Here is a 16,204-nt window from a genome sequence, read left to right as displayed (position 1 = left end):
TTCCAAAAGCACTGGAATTATATTTAAAACAGTTAACAATTGACAAAATCACCATCAGTCAAATGCAAAAAGCCGCACTGCTTGGATCTGCACGCATATTACGAAAATATGTTACAACGTCCTAGGCCCCTGGGTGGGGCCCGACTAGTAATCAATGCCAAATCCGGCAAAACAACTGGCCGCTATGAAACAATTGTATAATAATAATAATATATGGGATTATGGTATCATCTTTGAATCAATAGTGGCTTAGCACTGAATACCAACCCAGGCACCTACCATCACTAATGATGAGAAAAAAACCAACAAAGTTCCACATTGGATCGGTCATCGCCTGGGTCATCAAGGACCACGTCAGATGCGATGGCTCCTGGACATCTGTAGAATAAGGGGCTACAGGGCTCAGTTGTTACTGCCAGGGTGCAAAGCGACTGGAACCAAAGCACAAAACTTGGACAACCGAAGAAAATCAAGAAATCCTCAAATATTACTACCAGGCAGAACCAATAGCTAGAGGATTTCAAAAAAGAATGATGCAACTGTGGAAGGAAAGTGACATAACTGAACAAAGATTAATGGATCAAAGACATAAAGTTTTCACAGATGTGGAAATGTAACATCTAGAAATATTGGCTAAAAACAAAACAATAAGCCAGTGGAAGAAACCAACATGCAGGATGAAGATCCTTCTGTGCAACAACTCAAAAGTGTAGAGCTAAGTGATCTAGCAAAAATGCTGAAAGGAAAAATTGAAAACCACATCAAAGAAAATGTAGAAAGGAAAAGACTACCTACCATTCGCGAAGCGCATAGCAAATGAGTGAAAAATCTGTTAACTGCTGTGAACAACATTTTAACTTCCATTTCATCCAGCACATTATATGAAACCAATCATTTAATGTATAGCACAGCTGCCAATATAACTGCAGAACTGGGTTATAAAATACCCCAAAAAAACCCCAAACCCCCGCTGGAACACCAAAGTGGAAAATTTGACTTGAAATAAAAAAAAAACTATGAGGGGATGTCAGCAATCTGAAGTACTTGAAAGAAGGAAACTAAAGAACAAAATGGTGAAAAATAGTTTATACAAAAAATACAACCTCGAGATAAAAGCAAGCGAAATCATGGAAGAACTAAAACCATGTGTAATAGCAACAGCAAAGAAAACCCAGGTCTGCCAAAAAAAATAAAAAATTCGAGAGCTGTTTTTGGTTATTCCATGTAATCTTTATGTTTTTTGGTCCACTGAATCCGAAAATGACCTCCACAGACATCACATTTCCTGACAAATTAGGCAACTATGTTAAATAAGGCAATACCTAAAAATAAATGGAAATAGACTTATAAAATTAACGTTTTATTAAAATATTTTCATGAAAATCCTTTTTTGAACTGAAATGAGCTCCCCTACACACACTAAACTCGATTCTTCTTCCTTGTGAGGCTCCTCTTGGTGCATTTACGCTTGTGAGTAGCATCTGGAATGTCTCTGAAGCATCCAACAGTAGTCTGCCATCATTGTAATGCTCCATTTTCCCTGGTATCTCCTTTCCATCTCTTTAATGTCTTGGTGGAATCGTTCACCTTGTTCCTCACTCGCAGCTCCCAACTTTTAAGGAAAGTAGTCAAGGTGGGACTGGAGGAAATGCACTTTCAAACTCATCAGGCAGCCTAAAGCTTGAAATACTTTCAGCATTCTTCCGACAATCCTTTTGTAGTGAGGATCTTTGTTATTGCCTAAAAATTTCTGTATGACTTCTTTAAATGCAATCCACCTTTCTTTTTGAGGATCCATCATAGTATTGACAAACTCTTGATCAACTATAAGCTTTCTAATGTCTGGTCCGACAAACACACCTTCCTTCAATTTTGCCTCCAACAGGCATGGAAACTTGGTGACCAAGTATTTGAAGCATTCTCCATCCCTTGGAAGTAATTTTACGAATTGCTTCATCAATCCCAATTTTATGTGGAGAGGTGGTAGAAGAACTTTATGGGAAGCTACCAAAGTTTCTTGGAGGACATTTTTTTTTTCACCGACTGTTAGCACCCTCGGCTGCCAACTCTTCTTGGTCCAGTGATTTTGTCGGTCTCGACTGTCCCATAGACACAGAAAACAAGGGTATTTGGTGTACCCAGCTTGTTGCCCGAGCACATTCATAATACACTTTCGTGGAGCCATAACATAACAGTTGAAGAATGACAAGCTAACATGAATTGCGATGAAAAAGTATGAACAGCCTAGAACCAAGAACCTGATGATAATTCGTGCACAAGTGTGGCATGCAGGAGAGAGCAATTCTGTGTCTGTACATGAGACATCACAGTGCTGGCCACGCCCCCTGCACTGACCGGAGGTGCTCCTATCTGCCCTGTGTCTCCCTCCCACTGGATTCTTCAGGAAAGATTAACCCCTTCTACCATTCACAGACTTAAAACTTGCTTAGCTTATGTATATATTGCTGACCATCAGATTTACAGTGCTATATTTTTTTTACATAACTCGGACAAATCCTTTAAGGTTTTTTTGGCATTTTATATCTTAAATGCACTTATGTAAATTAATTAATAGTAATTTGGACTTTAAATTTGGTTAAAAACCCATAATATAAAAAATACCAAAAATTAAAAAAGATGATAAATTTGAAGACAATTTTTTTTATAATTTATTTTATTTTATCAATTTCATATATACATTCACAATTATATGATCTCATAACTGTTATTAATAATATGTATTTATAACAATTTTTCCCTACTGTTGACAATATACTTGAAGATTGCTTTTTTATCATCCCATAGATCCATCTTATCTTACAACGGTCCTACTTCTTCTTCCCTCCCTCCCTCTTTCCTTCTCTCGTTTCTTCTCTCCTACTCCCCTTCCTTCCCTCCCTCCTTCTCTCCTTCCCTCCTTCCTTCCCTCCTTTCTTTTCTCCTTCTCTCCTTCCTTTCCCCCTTCCTTTCCTCCTTCCTTCCCCCCTTCCTTCTCTCCTACATTCCCTCCCTCCTTCCTTCCCTCCTTCCTTCCCTCCTTCCTTCCCTCCTTTCTTCTCTCCTTCTCTCCTTCCTTCCCTCCTTCCTTCCCTCCTTGCTAAATTTGAAGACAATTTTGCATGTTGTGGCAAATATGACGTCTAGGAGTTTTTTCAATATTTTATTTGTTTTCAGCACACCAAAATACATTGAAATTAGATGAAAATAATCAAACAACTTTTTAGTCACAGACCTGTGAAATTGAAAGATACAAAAGACGAATAAAACAATATCATGAAAATGTCCAGTTTAGAAGAAACCAACACCTCTTCTACCGGTCTCTCAATGAAAATCGAATCCAAACTAATGTTCACCCATGTAAAGAAAAAACTTTGAACTTTTGGAAAGAACTGTGGGAAAACTCAGTGGAACACAACAAAACTACCTCATGGATCAAAGATATTCAACAACAAACAACACGAAACAAAATGGAAAATATTTTAATAAAAACTGACATGGTGGCAAAACAAGCAAAAAAGGTCAAGAACTGGAGTGTCCCTGGCCTGGACGAACTGTATGTATAGTGGCTAAAATACCTGATCAGTCTCCATCATCACATGGCTACTCAATTTGATCAAATGCTTCAAAATGCAAAAAGTGAAGATTGGTTAACAGCTGGTTGAACATACTTGATAATGAAAGATCCAGAAAAGGGCATAGAACCAAGCAACTATTGTCCAATTACTTGTCTACCATCAACATTCAAACTTTTTGCAAGAATACTGGCAAATTCAGTATTCAATCATCTGATGGAAAATAGTTTGTATCCAGTAGAACAAAAAGAAAATTATAAAAAATCAATAGGAACAAAAGATCAGCTGCTCATAGACAAAATGGTACTAAAAAATGCAAAACAAAGAAAAACAAATTTAAATATGGTGTGGATTGATTACAAGAAGGCATTTGACTAATTACCCCATAGCTGGATTAACACCTGTCTGGAAAACTTTGGAATCAGCAAAAATATCTGTACATTTTTGGAAACAAATATGCAAAAATGGAAAACAGTTCTAACAGCAAATGGGGAGAACATTGGTGAAGTCAATATCAGATGAGGAATCTTCCAGGGGGACTCACTTTCACCACTACTGTTCAACATCGCATTAATTCAACTGACAATAATCCTATGAAACACAAAACTTGGGATACCAAATCTCAAGGCAACATGGCAAGATAAACCATCTACTATACATGGATGACTTAAAAATGTATGCCAAAAGCCCCACTCAACTTAAATAAATCCTCAACACAGTTCAACTGTTCAGCAGTGACATCAAAATAAACTTTGGGCTTGAAAAATGTGATACATTATCCATGCAGTGAGGAAAAATGGAAAAATTAGAAGAAATAGAACTGGGAAATGGAAGCATAGTGAAAGCTTTAGCAAAGGATGACGGTTACAAATACCTAGGCATATTGGGAGCAGTTAACATCTTGAATGGAAAAGTCAGAGTCAATGCAAAAGGAATAAATCAGGAGGGCCCGTAAATTACTAAAATTAAAGCTGAATGCTGGAAATATAGTTAAAGCCATTAATGCATGGGCAGTTCCAGTGATATGCTACTCAGCTGGAATCATCAACTGGACTTTGACTGACCTGGAAAATCTGAACCAGAAAACGCAAAAAAATTTGAATATGTATTACGCTTTACATCTGCAAAGTGATATTGACAGGTTGTACCTGCCACAAAAAATAGGGGGCAGGGGGCTACTGCAAATCCATCAAACTCTGGAAGGAGAAAAATGAAGTTTGAATGATTATGTGAACCAAAGCACTGAAAGATTGCTGCAGGCTGTGAAAACGGAGAACATTATAGTAACAACAGAAACAAAAGAAAAACAGCTGGATGACAGAGTAAATAGATGGAAAACCAAATCTTTGCATGGACAGTACTTGAAAAACATTGGCAAATGTGATGACAACTTGACAAGAACATGGTTTAAGAAACCATTAAGAAAGAAACAGGTTTAATGTTTGCTGCTCAAGAACAAGCACTACAAACGAATCCCATGAAAGCAAAGATACAATAGCAATAGTAGTTAGACTTATATACCGCCTCATAGGGCTTTCAGCCCTCTCTAAGCGGTTTACAGAGTCAGCATATCGCCCCCACAATCTGGGTCCTCATTTTACCCACCTCAGAAGGATGGAAGGCTGAGTCAACCTTGAGCCGGTGAGATTTGAACCGCCGAACTGCAGATAGCAGTCAGCTGAAGTGACCTGCAGTACTGCACTCTACCCACTGCGCCACCTCGGCTCTTCGAAATACAAAATACAAAAATCCACTGACAATCCAAACTGCCAACTTTGCAACAACAAAGTTGAAGCTATTTCACATTTAATATGTGAATACAGCAAAATCACAAAAACAAAGGTAGGCATGATCAATTTGCTAAATTAATCCACAGGTCATTATGTAAAAAATACAATTTACCTGTAAATGGAAACATAAAGTGGAAAAAGTTATCAAAAATGAGAAGGTAAAGATCTTGTCTCACTTCTGAATATAGACGGATCGTCACTTGGAACACAACATGCCAGATACCACAAATGTCAAAAACCGAAGCGTACAATTTATTGACATCGCAGTTCCAAGAAATGCCAGAGTCGATGAAAAAGAACTGGAAAAAAATTACAAAATACTGCGGCCTGGCCATCGAAACTACCCGATTATGGATGAAACATGTAACAGTGATACCCATTGTCATTGGGGCCCTTGGTACCATGTCCAAGAATTGTATAAGATACAACAACAAATTGCAGCTTCCTGCAATAACACCAGCGGAACTGCAAAAAAACTGCACTACTCAGAACATTGTATATTTTAAGAAGGTACTTGGTTGATACCTAGGACACTGGCAGCAATCCGTATCAACCATTAGCACCAGTCATTGGTATTTGTGATACATTTTTGAATGTTCAGTTGACTGAGTTTCATGTTTAATGAATAAAGTATATAATAATATTTTTTTAAAAAAAATCTTCATGTAGAGAAAAAAATGGCGAATTTTCACATTTGTAAAGAAGTCTGACCTCCCACTTGAACCGTTTCCATAATATCTGCTAGGGTTATTTTTTTTCCCCTAAATACAAATTGGAAATTTGGGAAGGGAGGGTAGCGCCAGTCTGACACAGTCTGTAGAGGTTTTGCAAAATCAATCATGCCCTGGTTTATTATAAATATGCCAATGGTGAATCAAAACTTGACAGCTGCACCTGAAAGTTAGAGCTTCAGTGTAAAACAAAGAAATGCTAAAGAAAAAAAGAATTTATTCTTTGAATTGGGCATATGATATTCCTGTTACTGTGATAATCTACGTAGCAACATTTTTTAGTGGGGGAGGTTGACAATCCTGGAGTGTGGCTGATTTGACATTCTCATCATGAAATATATTTAGGAGACAAAATATCTTGTCTTCTCCCCTCTCATCTGTCTTCTTCAATTTTAATACAGATTATTGGTAATCTAGTTGAACATTGCCTTTCCTAATGCTTGTTTTTGTGCTCTGAGGTTTCGGTTAATCTCTTGAGAGATGAACTCATATCTGTCTTATTTATATGACTAATTACAACATATTCTTCCTCTCTCTCTTCCTCTATCCCTCTCTCCCTCCCTCTCTCTCCCCTCTCCCTCCCTCTCTCTCTCTCTCTCTTCCCTTTTGCCAGGGATGAATGGCAGAGACGCTGCACAGAAATTGTGGCTATAGATGCTTTTCATTTCAGACGTTTTCTGGATCAGTTCGCTCCGGAGAAAATTAGAAGAGAGCTGAACAAGGCCAGTAACTTCTTAATCCCTCTTGCCCTGTAAGGTTTTTCCTTTCTTTTCTTCTTTTCAGCTGTGCCCTTAATGTTGGATTGACCCTGTGGGTTAAAAATAGCCAATCCACTAAAAAAAAAAAAGGAAAGTTTATCGTGGCATGCTCTTGAAAAACCAAGGCTGCCAGGGGCTGTGAGCTTTTTGTCTGCCTGCAGGCTTTCTGTGGTTTCTCTCGTCCCGGTCTCCCTCCACATCACCTTCCAGCTGTTGCAACAGGAAACTGGGGCTGCGGGGCTTTTGGAGGCGATTCAAGACTGAAAGGTAAACCTGACTCTCCTTGCAGTTAAATCTCAGGGGGTTTTGGCTGCCGTGAGCGCTCGCCATTTCTGCAGCTTCAGGTCAGAGGAATGTAGGGCACGGATGGGACAGGGGAAGGCTGAAATCAAGCTCTTTCTTCTGCTCTCAAATTCTGTATGAACACTGACTAAGCAGTCCAGGCAGTTTAAATGAATATAAAGGTTTATTGCAAGCTTAAGCTCTTGACAAGAATCTGAACTACTAACAGTCCAAAGCAAATAGATGGTAGATGTGAGTCAAAGGAATTCAAGTGGGGTTGGACTTAGATCTCTTGTGAGCAGGAAAGGATTCAAGACTGATGACACGCTTGACCTCTCCCTCGGGTTCAGCATAGTGGTCATCTCCTGTAAATTAATTTCACTTTGCAGTTCTCCGGTCTTCTGTCCTCATCATGCTGTCTCAAGTATAGGAAGTGCATCGCTTCTTTCTTAGCAGAGGGTCGCCTTCCTGTCACCGTCATTGCTACTTGAAAAGAAAAGTCATGTATTCTTAACGAGGACTTTTCATGAAAATCAAGTTACTGAAGCTGCAGAGAATTCATAGCCTCTGTCATAGCTTGATTAAAACCACCATTCTTGCTGGAAATTGAACTCATGTGTCCCCCAATGATTTAGGTGTGGGCTCCATTAGTGACCCTGATGCTTTCTTGCATTTATATATGGAAGTTTTGTCTTTCCAAGGACTTTTTTTAATGCAATTCAAGGTTAAATCCTATCATTTTGAACAAATAAAATATTCACTTAAGGTTGATCAGTAGACACATCATCTCCTGTATAGGGAAACATCTAAGTCAAGAGATAAAGTAACCATCGGCCCTTCTCCCCCTTGGCTCCCCTTGTCTTGACAGCCCAGCTGAAAGAGAAGCAGCACATGTTCCCTGCTGCTGAATTACACTTTCCATCTTCCCAGGAGAAACTCACCTAGATAACGTCTCTTGAAGGCAGCCACAGTTTCTCCTTGCCTGGAGCTGGAGAAGCATCCCAGTGCAGGTCACCTGTTGTAGAAAGTCCATTTCAGATGAAAAATGGGGTCCTCTTCCTCCACTTCGTTGATCACTGTCTTCTCTTCATTTGCTTTAGCCTTAATACAGATCTTAGCAGCTGCTGAGGCTGGACGCGACGTGGTTTATTTCACCTTTGGAGATGCTGAATTGATGAGAGACATTTACAGCATGCACACGTTTCTGAGCGAGAGGGGCCAAGTGGTGGGTATGTATCATCTCCCTTCCCTTGAAAAGCACCGTGGACAGCACAGAAGGGAGGCAATGCTTACTAGGATAGGTCAAGGAAAACACCTTGGAGATTTTTTTAAAATAAATCTGAATTTGGTATGGACAAGTCAAATTGTGGTGAACTAAATTTGACAGAATAATTTTATTGTCACTTTAGACTAATCAGCATACATTAAAATGAAACTTCATTGGATGGAGCTCTCAAATATACACTATATAATCATGACAGAATAAATAAATGCAAAATTATGCATATACCTGCATATGTTCCATGACACAGAAACAACACAGTCTAGTTCGGATGTATGAGGGTGTAGGGTCTCTCATGAGCCTTGGAGCTTTAAGCACATAGCACTTATAAGCAGTGCCCTGAATCAAGGGAGTGAGCTTCCTACAATCTTCTTGGTTGTCCTCACCACTCTCTATATGGACTTTTTATCTGAGGCACTGCTGCCACGAAACCAAACAGGGATGCAGTTTGTTAAAATGCTCTCAACTGTGCCTCTGTAAAACACTTTTAGTTGCACCTCTATAAAAAGTGGCAGGACAGAAGGAGAAAAATGTGCTTGCCTTCTCCGATGCAGGAAATGCAGACACTGATTTGCATGCTTCATTAAGGATGATGTGTGAAGAGACCAGTTCAGATTGTTAGTTATCTGCAACCCCAGATACTTCATACTGCTGACCACCCATACAGCTGCATAAACCGAGCTAACATGATTTCCATGAGAATAGAAGCTGAGGACCATGGAACTTATATATTGTAACGTATCACCACTGGCTCTTGCTGCATGTACTCCCAAAAACTATTGAGTAGTGGTCTCCAACCCCCTTAGAAATGTCTCCCCAGTTTGCAATTTTTAATGGGGAGTTGTCTTTTGATCTGTGCAATTATGTGGCCTTTAATGTGCTTTTAATCTGCACATTGGATTGCCTAGAATCTTCTTTGAGTTGGGCAGCTTTTTTATTTATTTGTTTCTTTGTTTGTTTTATATCGTACTTTGATTATTTTTACAAATAACTCAAGACAGCGAACCTATCCAACACATTTTCCTCCTCTTATTTTCCCTATAACAAAAGCACTGAGCTGGGCTGAGAGAGAATGACTGGCCCAAAGACACCCAGCTGGCTTTTAGGGCTAAGGCAGGACTAGAACTCGCAGTGCCTTGCTTTCTAGCCTGGTGCCTTAACTACTAGACCAAGCTGGCTCTGAGGGAATCACAGTGGTTTAAGTGAATCAGCCAGGGTGGTTGACTGGAAGGCCGTAAAATTGGGTAAAACTCACTTAATACATGTCTCATTTAGCAGCAGAAATTTTGGGCTCTGTTGTGGTCATAAGTTGAGGACCTGTATGTAAATTTTAGTTTTTCTCTCTGTTTTGTTTCCATTTTCCAGGAGATGTTTACAAGCTGTTGCTTCGATACTACAATGAGGAATGCAGGTGTTGCTCTACATCAAGGCCAGAAGTCAAGCTGTACCCTTTCATCTACAATGCAGTTGAGTCCTACATGAGCCCTCCCGAGGAGGAGAAAGAGCGGGGTTTGGATGATTAAGAGTGACTGCACGCCCAACGAATATATTTTTCCTTTTCCCTATAAACTGTCAGTTGGATTGCTGGGTGTCATATATAGTTGTCTGAAGACCAACACTGATATTTGAGAAGAAATCTGTTTTCTTTCCAAAGCAGAAAGTAAACTTGATCAGAGCATACAGAGCGTTTCTCCTCCCTCACCAAGAAATGACGGTTGGCAGAAGATTTCCATTCCTTATAGCATTCTCTGAAAATAGATTGATACGGGCCTGCCTTTCTATTTTTATAATTGTCTCAGTGTCCACATACATTTATGTATGGAGTTCACTGGCATAGGCTTACGTTCCCCATGCGAATGAGTGATTTCTTTAGCACACACGCCAGCGGTATAACTTTAAAGAGGTAGATGTGAAGAAAAAAAACCCAAAGAAAATATAGAAATATATATATTTTGCATTACATACACAAGTCATCCTGATTTTTTTTTTAATTTAGATTTTACTTTTTCAAACACACTCTCTCTCCTGTGTTAAGAAAAGGCAAGAATAACAGAGAAAGAATGAGTTATCCAGACCTTCCCTCTACATGGAAAGCGGCTGGAAGAGGACAGGAAGGGAGAATGGGAAAGGCAGTGGTACATTGGGGTTGCCAAACAGGCAAAGCTACTCTTTGATGTAGACTTACATTGTAAAAACCTATAACAAGGGCCATCTATTTATGATATAATGAAACAGCTTTTCTAAAAAAATCAATTGCACAAAGTTCTTTGCTGGATGTTGTGATCCTGCTAAGAGGCAAATAGAGACCTATATTATTTAAATGTACAATAAGAACCGGGACTGTTATACTTAGGGGGTTCATTATATAATGATAAAACCTCTGTGCAGCAGGCATTGGGGTGGATTTGAAGGTCATTAAAAGGGATTGACCACCCATCAGAGCATCAGCTCCACAGAGCAGGCTTGCTCCCTCTTTCCTAGCCTCCTTTCCAAGAAAAAGTTCTAAGAAAAGTTACCTCAGGTGTGGGAGGCAGAAAGGAAAGGAAATTTGGCAAAGAGAGAAGAAGGGAGGTGATCCGCCAGGAGATGCTGTACAAACAGCCTTCTGTCCAGTTGAGAGAGGAGGCCGATGGGGAAGAGAGGCAAAGCAGCTCGAAGAAGGCTTGGCTACTTAGCAAAGAAGGGAGACTGGCCAACCATCTCTCCCGCTTCAGAGGGAAAGAGCTCAGGGCTGGAGAGAGGAATGGGCCTTCTGATGGAAGAAGAAGCTCATTCTAGGACAGGTCCACAGCTTCTCATCACATCTTCCAGAATGGCTCCATCCTGGGCCCTCCCCCCGGTGTGGAACACGCCTCCCACGGGCAGCTTCCATCCCCCTCATCAAGGAGGGACAGTTGTGGGATCGTCGTCCAGCCAACAAGCCGATGCAGCCAAAACCGCAGCTTTTCTCTCTTGGCCAATCCTTGTGGGCACCGGGCAATAGATTACAAAAGCTGGCAGGTTGGGCAGTTGATTCTTGGCTTTTACTGGAGCACTGGGGGACCTTGATCTTCTGCTATGTATTCAAGATTCCTTTTGGTAATGGAAAAATAATAAAATCGATAGATGTTTTTCTCCACACCAGCCTTTGAGTATGTTCATTTGAAGGCTCTCCCTTCTAGTTCTTTGACAACAGGTTATCAAAAACTTCATATACAGTGTTGTTTGCATAGGTTTAAGTTGGTGTTTCTCAATCCTGGCAACCCTTAAATGTGTGGACTTCAACTCCCAGAATTCCCAACAGGGCTGGCTGGGGAATTCTGGGAGTCGAAGTTCACACATTATAAAGTGGCCAAGGTTGAGAAACACTGATCTCAGTTGTATGTATCCTATATTTCGTATAAACTTCTGTGGCCAATTATTTAAAGTCTTGAAAATGACGTTTAATTTTTGTCCCAGATTCCCTGATTTTTGGCTTAATTGTGGAAAGAAAGGGAGAAGGGGCATTTCATTTTCATCACCTCTTGCTTGTATCTTTCTCTTGTAGTAGCTGCAAACCTTCATGGTATTTTCATAGCTACAATTGATGGAAATGCATTCTTTAAAAAAATAAAAATTGACCCTTTCACTTCATGTTCCATGCTCCTGAGAACTGAAGGATCTCTCTTCAGTCTGGAGAACTGTCACCATTTTGGCGGACATCCTCCACTCTCTCCGTTGGTGGAAGTCGACTGCCATCACCAGAGGCTTCCACTTCAGGGTGGTTCACAGGGTGACGGTTACCACGGACACCACCCTGTATGGCTGGGAGGCTCATCTGCAGGTGCAGATGGCCCAGGGGCAATGGGACCTGGTGGACAGGACTTACAACAAACTGGTTAGAACTCAGAGCCATCCATCTGGCCCTCCAGAGATTCCTGGGCAGTATAGCCGGGCAACATGTGCTAGTCTTAATGGACAACGTGGCCTCCAAAACCCATGTCAACCAGCAAGGCAGCACGAAGTCCAAGATTCTTATGACGGAAACCAGGGATCTGGGCCGCTGGGCGGAGAGGCACTTGGCTTCATTGACTGTGGAACACATCTCGGGGGTGGCGAATGTTTGGGCCGACTGGCTCAGCTGGGCCAAGGTGGACAATGCCGTATGGCACCTCCACCTGCATCTCTTCTGACAGATCTCGGCCCATTTCGGATCACCAGTAGTGGACCTATTCGCCACTCCAGACAATTCACAACTTCCACGCTTTTACATGAGGTTCTGGACACGGGGTGGAGGGGACAGACACTCTCAGATGGCAGTGGCTCCCTGGCCTTCTTTATGCGTTCCCCCCACTGTCCCTGATTCCTCGGGTGTTGTGCAAGGTGATCACTGAACGGGCAGAGGTGATCCTGGTGGCCCCACATTGGCCATGACTGCCGTGGTTTGCCAACCTACAGACCCTGTCGGTGGGCAGACCCTGAAGGATCCCTCAGACCGCAAGTGCCCTCAGCCAGGGGTCGCTGGAGCATCCAGATCCTCAGTGGCTCCAGGTGACTGCCTGGTGCTTGAACGAGACTCTCTGAGGGAGGACAATCTTTCCTCCAGGGTCATGGGCACAATCCAGGCCTCCAGGAGGCCTTCCACGGTCCTCATATATGACACTATGTGGCGTATTTTCTGTAAGTGGTGTGACAAAAGGTCTATTCATTCCCCAACTACCTCTGTGGTACAGGTATTGGAGTTTCTCCAAGATGGGCTGGAGAAAAGGCTATCACCCAATACCTTGAGATGGCAGATTGCTGCTCTATCCATGATTCTGACTTGGGGAGAGGGACAGCCTCTATCCCATCACCCAGCTGTCAGAAGGTTCCTAAAAGGGGCAGTCAACCTGAGACTACCGGTGGTTCACTGTTATCCCATGTGGGATTTGCCCAAGGTATTGTCTCCTCTAATGGGAGCACCCTTTGAGCCCTTTCGTTCTGTGGAACTACAGTTCCTTACTTGGAAGGTGGCCTTTCTGGTGGCCATCACCTCCGCCAGGAGGATCTTGGAACTGCAGGCTCTGTCAGTGAGGGAGGATTTTTGCATCTTCCACACCGACAGAGTTGTGCTTCGATTATACCCCTACTTTTCGCAGACAGTCTCCTCTTGGTTCCATAGGGTGCAAGAAGTTCTGCCCAACTTCTGCCCCTTTCCTGCTCATCCCTTGGAGAGATGCTGGTACAAGCTGGATGTGCAACGGACCCTTAAGGTCTATATCAGTCGCATGTCTGACTTTAGGAGACCAGAAGCCTTATTCGTCTCCTTTCAGTCCGAGACCCTAGGTAAGAAGATGTCTGCCTCTACCATTGGCAGGTGGCTCCGCAGTTGTATAGTCAGGGCGTACATTTTGCAGCATCAGCCAGTACCTGAGGGCATAACAGCTCACTCTATGAGAGCGCGGCCACCACGGCAGCCTGGGCCACACAGGCTTCTCTAGAAGAGATCTCCCAGGCAGCTACCTGGGCTTCACCTTCCCCATTCATTACCATCTATAAAATAGAAAAGTTTGTGTCTGCAGAGGTGGTATTTGGCTGCAAGGTCTTACAAGTGGTTCATTCTACTGCAACTATTCCAGATCAATCTGATTCCCTCCTGTAGGGACAATTGGGCTTGGATATCTCCCATGTATGGATGCTATCTCCACCACTATTGAGAAAGGGTGTTGGTCGGAACGTGTGTTTTCCCACCCCTTGCAACTCCCTGTTTCTGACCTTTTAAAATCTCTCTCCCGCTTCCCTTGAGGGAAAATATCATTGTTTAGAAACAAAGTCAAATGAGAGCGATGATTCTTTGAGAGATTTTTTTGAAACAAATTATTAAAAGAAGCACCTATTCTGTAGAAAAAGTAGCTCTTCTGGGAAAGGGTTAAGAGCAAAAAATTGCTGCTGAGAATTGCTAAGTTTACCCCATCCCCATTTTGTGAACATTGCATTTTATTTTCCGTTGCTTTACTGAAAACCAACATGGGGGAAGTGCTTCAACCAAAGGCTGAATTTCAACTCAGGAATTCAAGTAGAGACAGAAGAGTGACTTTTCCAGTTGCGCCTTCTGCTGTCAACATTGTCCATCTAGATGGCAACAACTAGACAATTTTAGATCATTTCAAAAAAGATCTTGACCAGGCTGATATTTGGATCAGTCATCAGGACATCCCCTTAATAGGAGAAGATCAACATGACTTCCCATTTACCATGCTTTTAAATGATCAAAATTATCAATCATTTTTAACAGATAATTTCCTTTACAAAAGGCATTTAAAAAATATTGTTCAGACATTATTAATTTTTAACGCAATTAGTACAGCATGCATGGCTCCATTGATTTCTGATGTTCCTCTTTTTTAAAAAAAAATCATTGTGATGATCCTCATTATCATCATCCAAAAATAAGAGCAGAAAACTAATAAGAAAGTCAGGAAACAGCATTTTGAAAGATTGATTGATTGATTGATTGATTGATTGATTGATCATATGGTATCTACAAACATTATGCAATCATTGATATACAACACTAATAAAACACAATTTTTAAAAGTTAACCAGTTATCGATATGCAAAAATGAAGCGGAACAATTAGGAGGCAGGCAGTATGAGTTTCTAAGAACAGGTTCCTGCATGTGTCTTCACATCTGATGCCATTTCTAAGAGTAATATAAAAAAAGGATAACAAACAAATCTTTCAGGTCTTATTGTCTAAACCATTAATGCAATGCATGACACGTGCATCATGATGGATGTAGACATAATGCATGCAAAATATGTTCGGACTGGAAAAAGAAGAGGAAGAGGGACAAGAAGAGAAGATGAAGAGGAGGGGGAGGAGCAGCAACAGCAGCAAGCAAATACTTTGAAAAAATCTGTTCAAAATGCCATTCTATTATTGTCACGAAAACTACATGTAATGTCGATACGAACATGTAATGTCCATATGAAAATTGAACTCTAGGAAATTTGAGTAAATTTTCTGTCTATGGCAAGGAGCAATCACTTTAAAAACATGTGGACAATCTTGTATATTTTGGACCAAAATATAACAAATTAATGTCCCAGCTCCTCAAGGACATTTCCAATAGATAGATAACTCTCTTGAGCTTCAAAAGCAAGGGAGGTGTTGACCAAAATAATAGTTGAACCCAGGACAAACGTTTCTTCCTTTCTTGTAGACATTTCCCATAATTTGACAATTGATCTTCAACCATTTTGTAACTCAGAGCTCTTGTCTCTTGGGAATGAGAGGGTTAATCGAAAGCCAGACTTCCAACTTTCCCCTTTTGAAAATGCCACTGTGGCCTGTATTGAGTTAAAAATGGCTCTTCTGGGAATGAAATGGGCTAAGATTAATGGGTGTGGGGAAAGAGTTAAAGTATCCCTGTGACTCCCTATCTTTTCCAAACATACTTAACATTTTTTAAACAAATTGGCACAATTTATAAAATGTAAAATATCAACTGCTGTAGTTTTCTGACATCCCCGCCACTAAACAAGCTTCATATTTATGGTCTTGTTATGCTTGCAGCCGATCCCTCCTGCATTTATCACTGCATAAGTGAAGACAGCCTATGACGTCTTTCTCCTTCCCATCCATTTCTACACAACCTCACTGTCAGCTTCTTCTGCAGACTTCTTGCAATTCAGAATGGAGTGACACAGATGGTAGTTAAAAGAGATCCAATATGTGTTCATTTATGTATCAGTGGCCTCACCTATCCTGGATGGACCCTCCATTGTATTAGCACGTTAGTAATATGTTTCCACAATACTGATGAGCTAGCAGTAGAAGCTTGACAGC

General features: G+C 41.1%; 1 protein-coding gene across 4 annotated transcripts in view; it reads left to right on the top strand.

The window, feature by feature from the left end:
- PARG (poly(ADP-ribose) glycohydrolase) overlaps window positions 1-11,533 on the top strand; it is a 71,670-nt gene extending 60,137 nt beyond the window's left edge. For all 4 annotated transcript variants that reach the window (XM_032231796.1, XM_032231799.1, XM_032231797.1 and 1 more), the window contains 4 exons: window positions 6,707-6,815; window positions 7,013-7,118; window positions 8,234-8,362; window positions 9,781-11,533. In XM_032231796.1, coding sequence (XP_032087687.1) covers window positions 6,707-6,815; window positions 7,013-7,118; window positions 8,234-8,362; window positions 9,781-9,938 — 502 coding nt within the window. In that variant the 3' untranslated portion in view covers window positions 9,939-11,533. The remainder of the gene's footprint in view (window positions 1-6,706; window positions 6,816-7,012; window positions 7,119-8,233; window positions 8,363-9,780) is intronic.
- Window positions 11,534-16,204: the final 4,671 nt, after the last annotated feature.

This window comes from Thamnophis elegans, chromosome 15 (assembly GCF_009769535.1).
Source record: "Thamnophis elegans isolate rThaEle1 chromosome 15, rThaEle1.pri, whole genome shotgun sequence".
NCBI lineage: Eukaryota > Metazoa > Chordata > Lepidosauria > Squamata > Colubridae > Thamnophis > Thamnophis elegans.
This window is presented reverse-complemented; position numbering and strand designations above follow the sequence as displayed.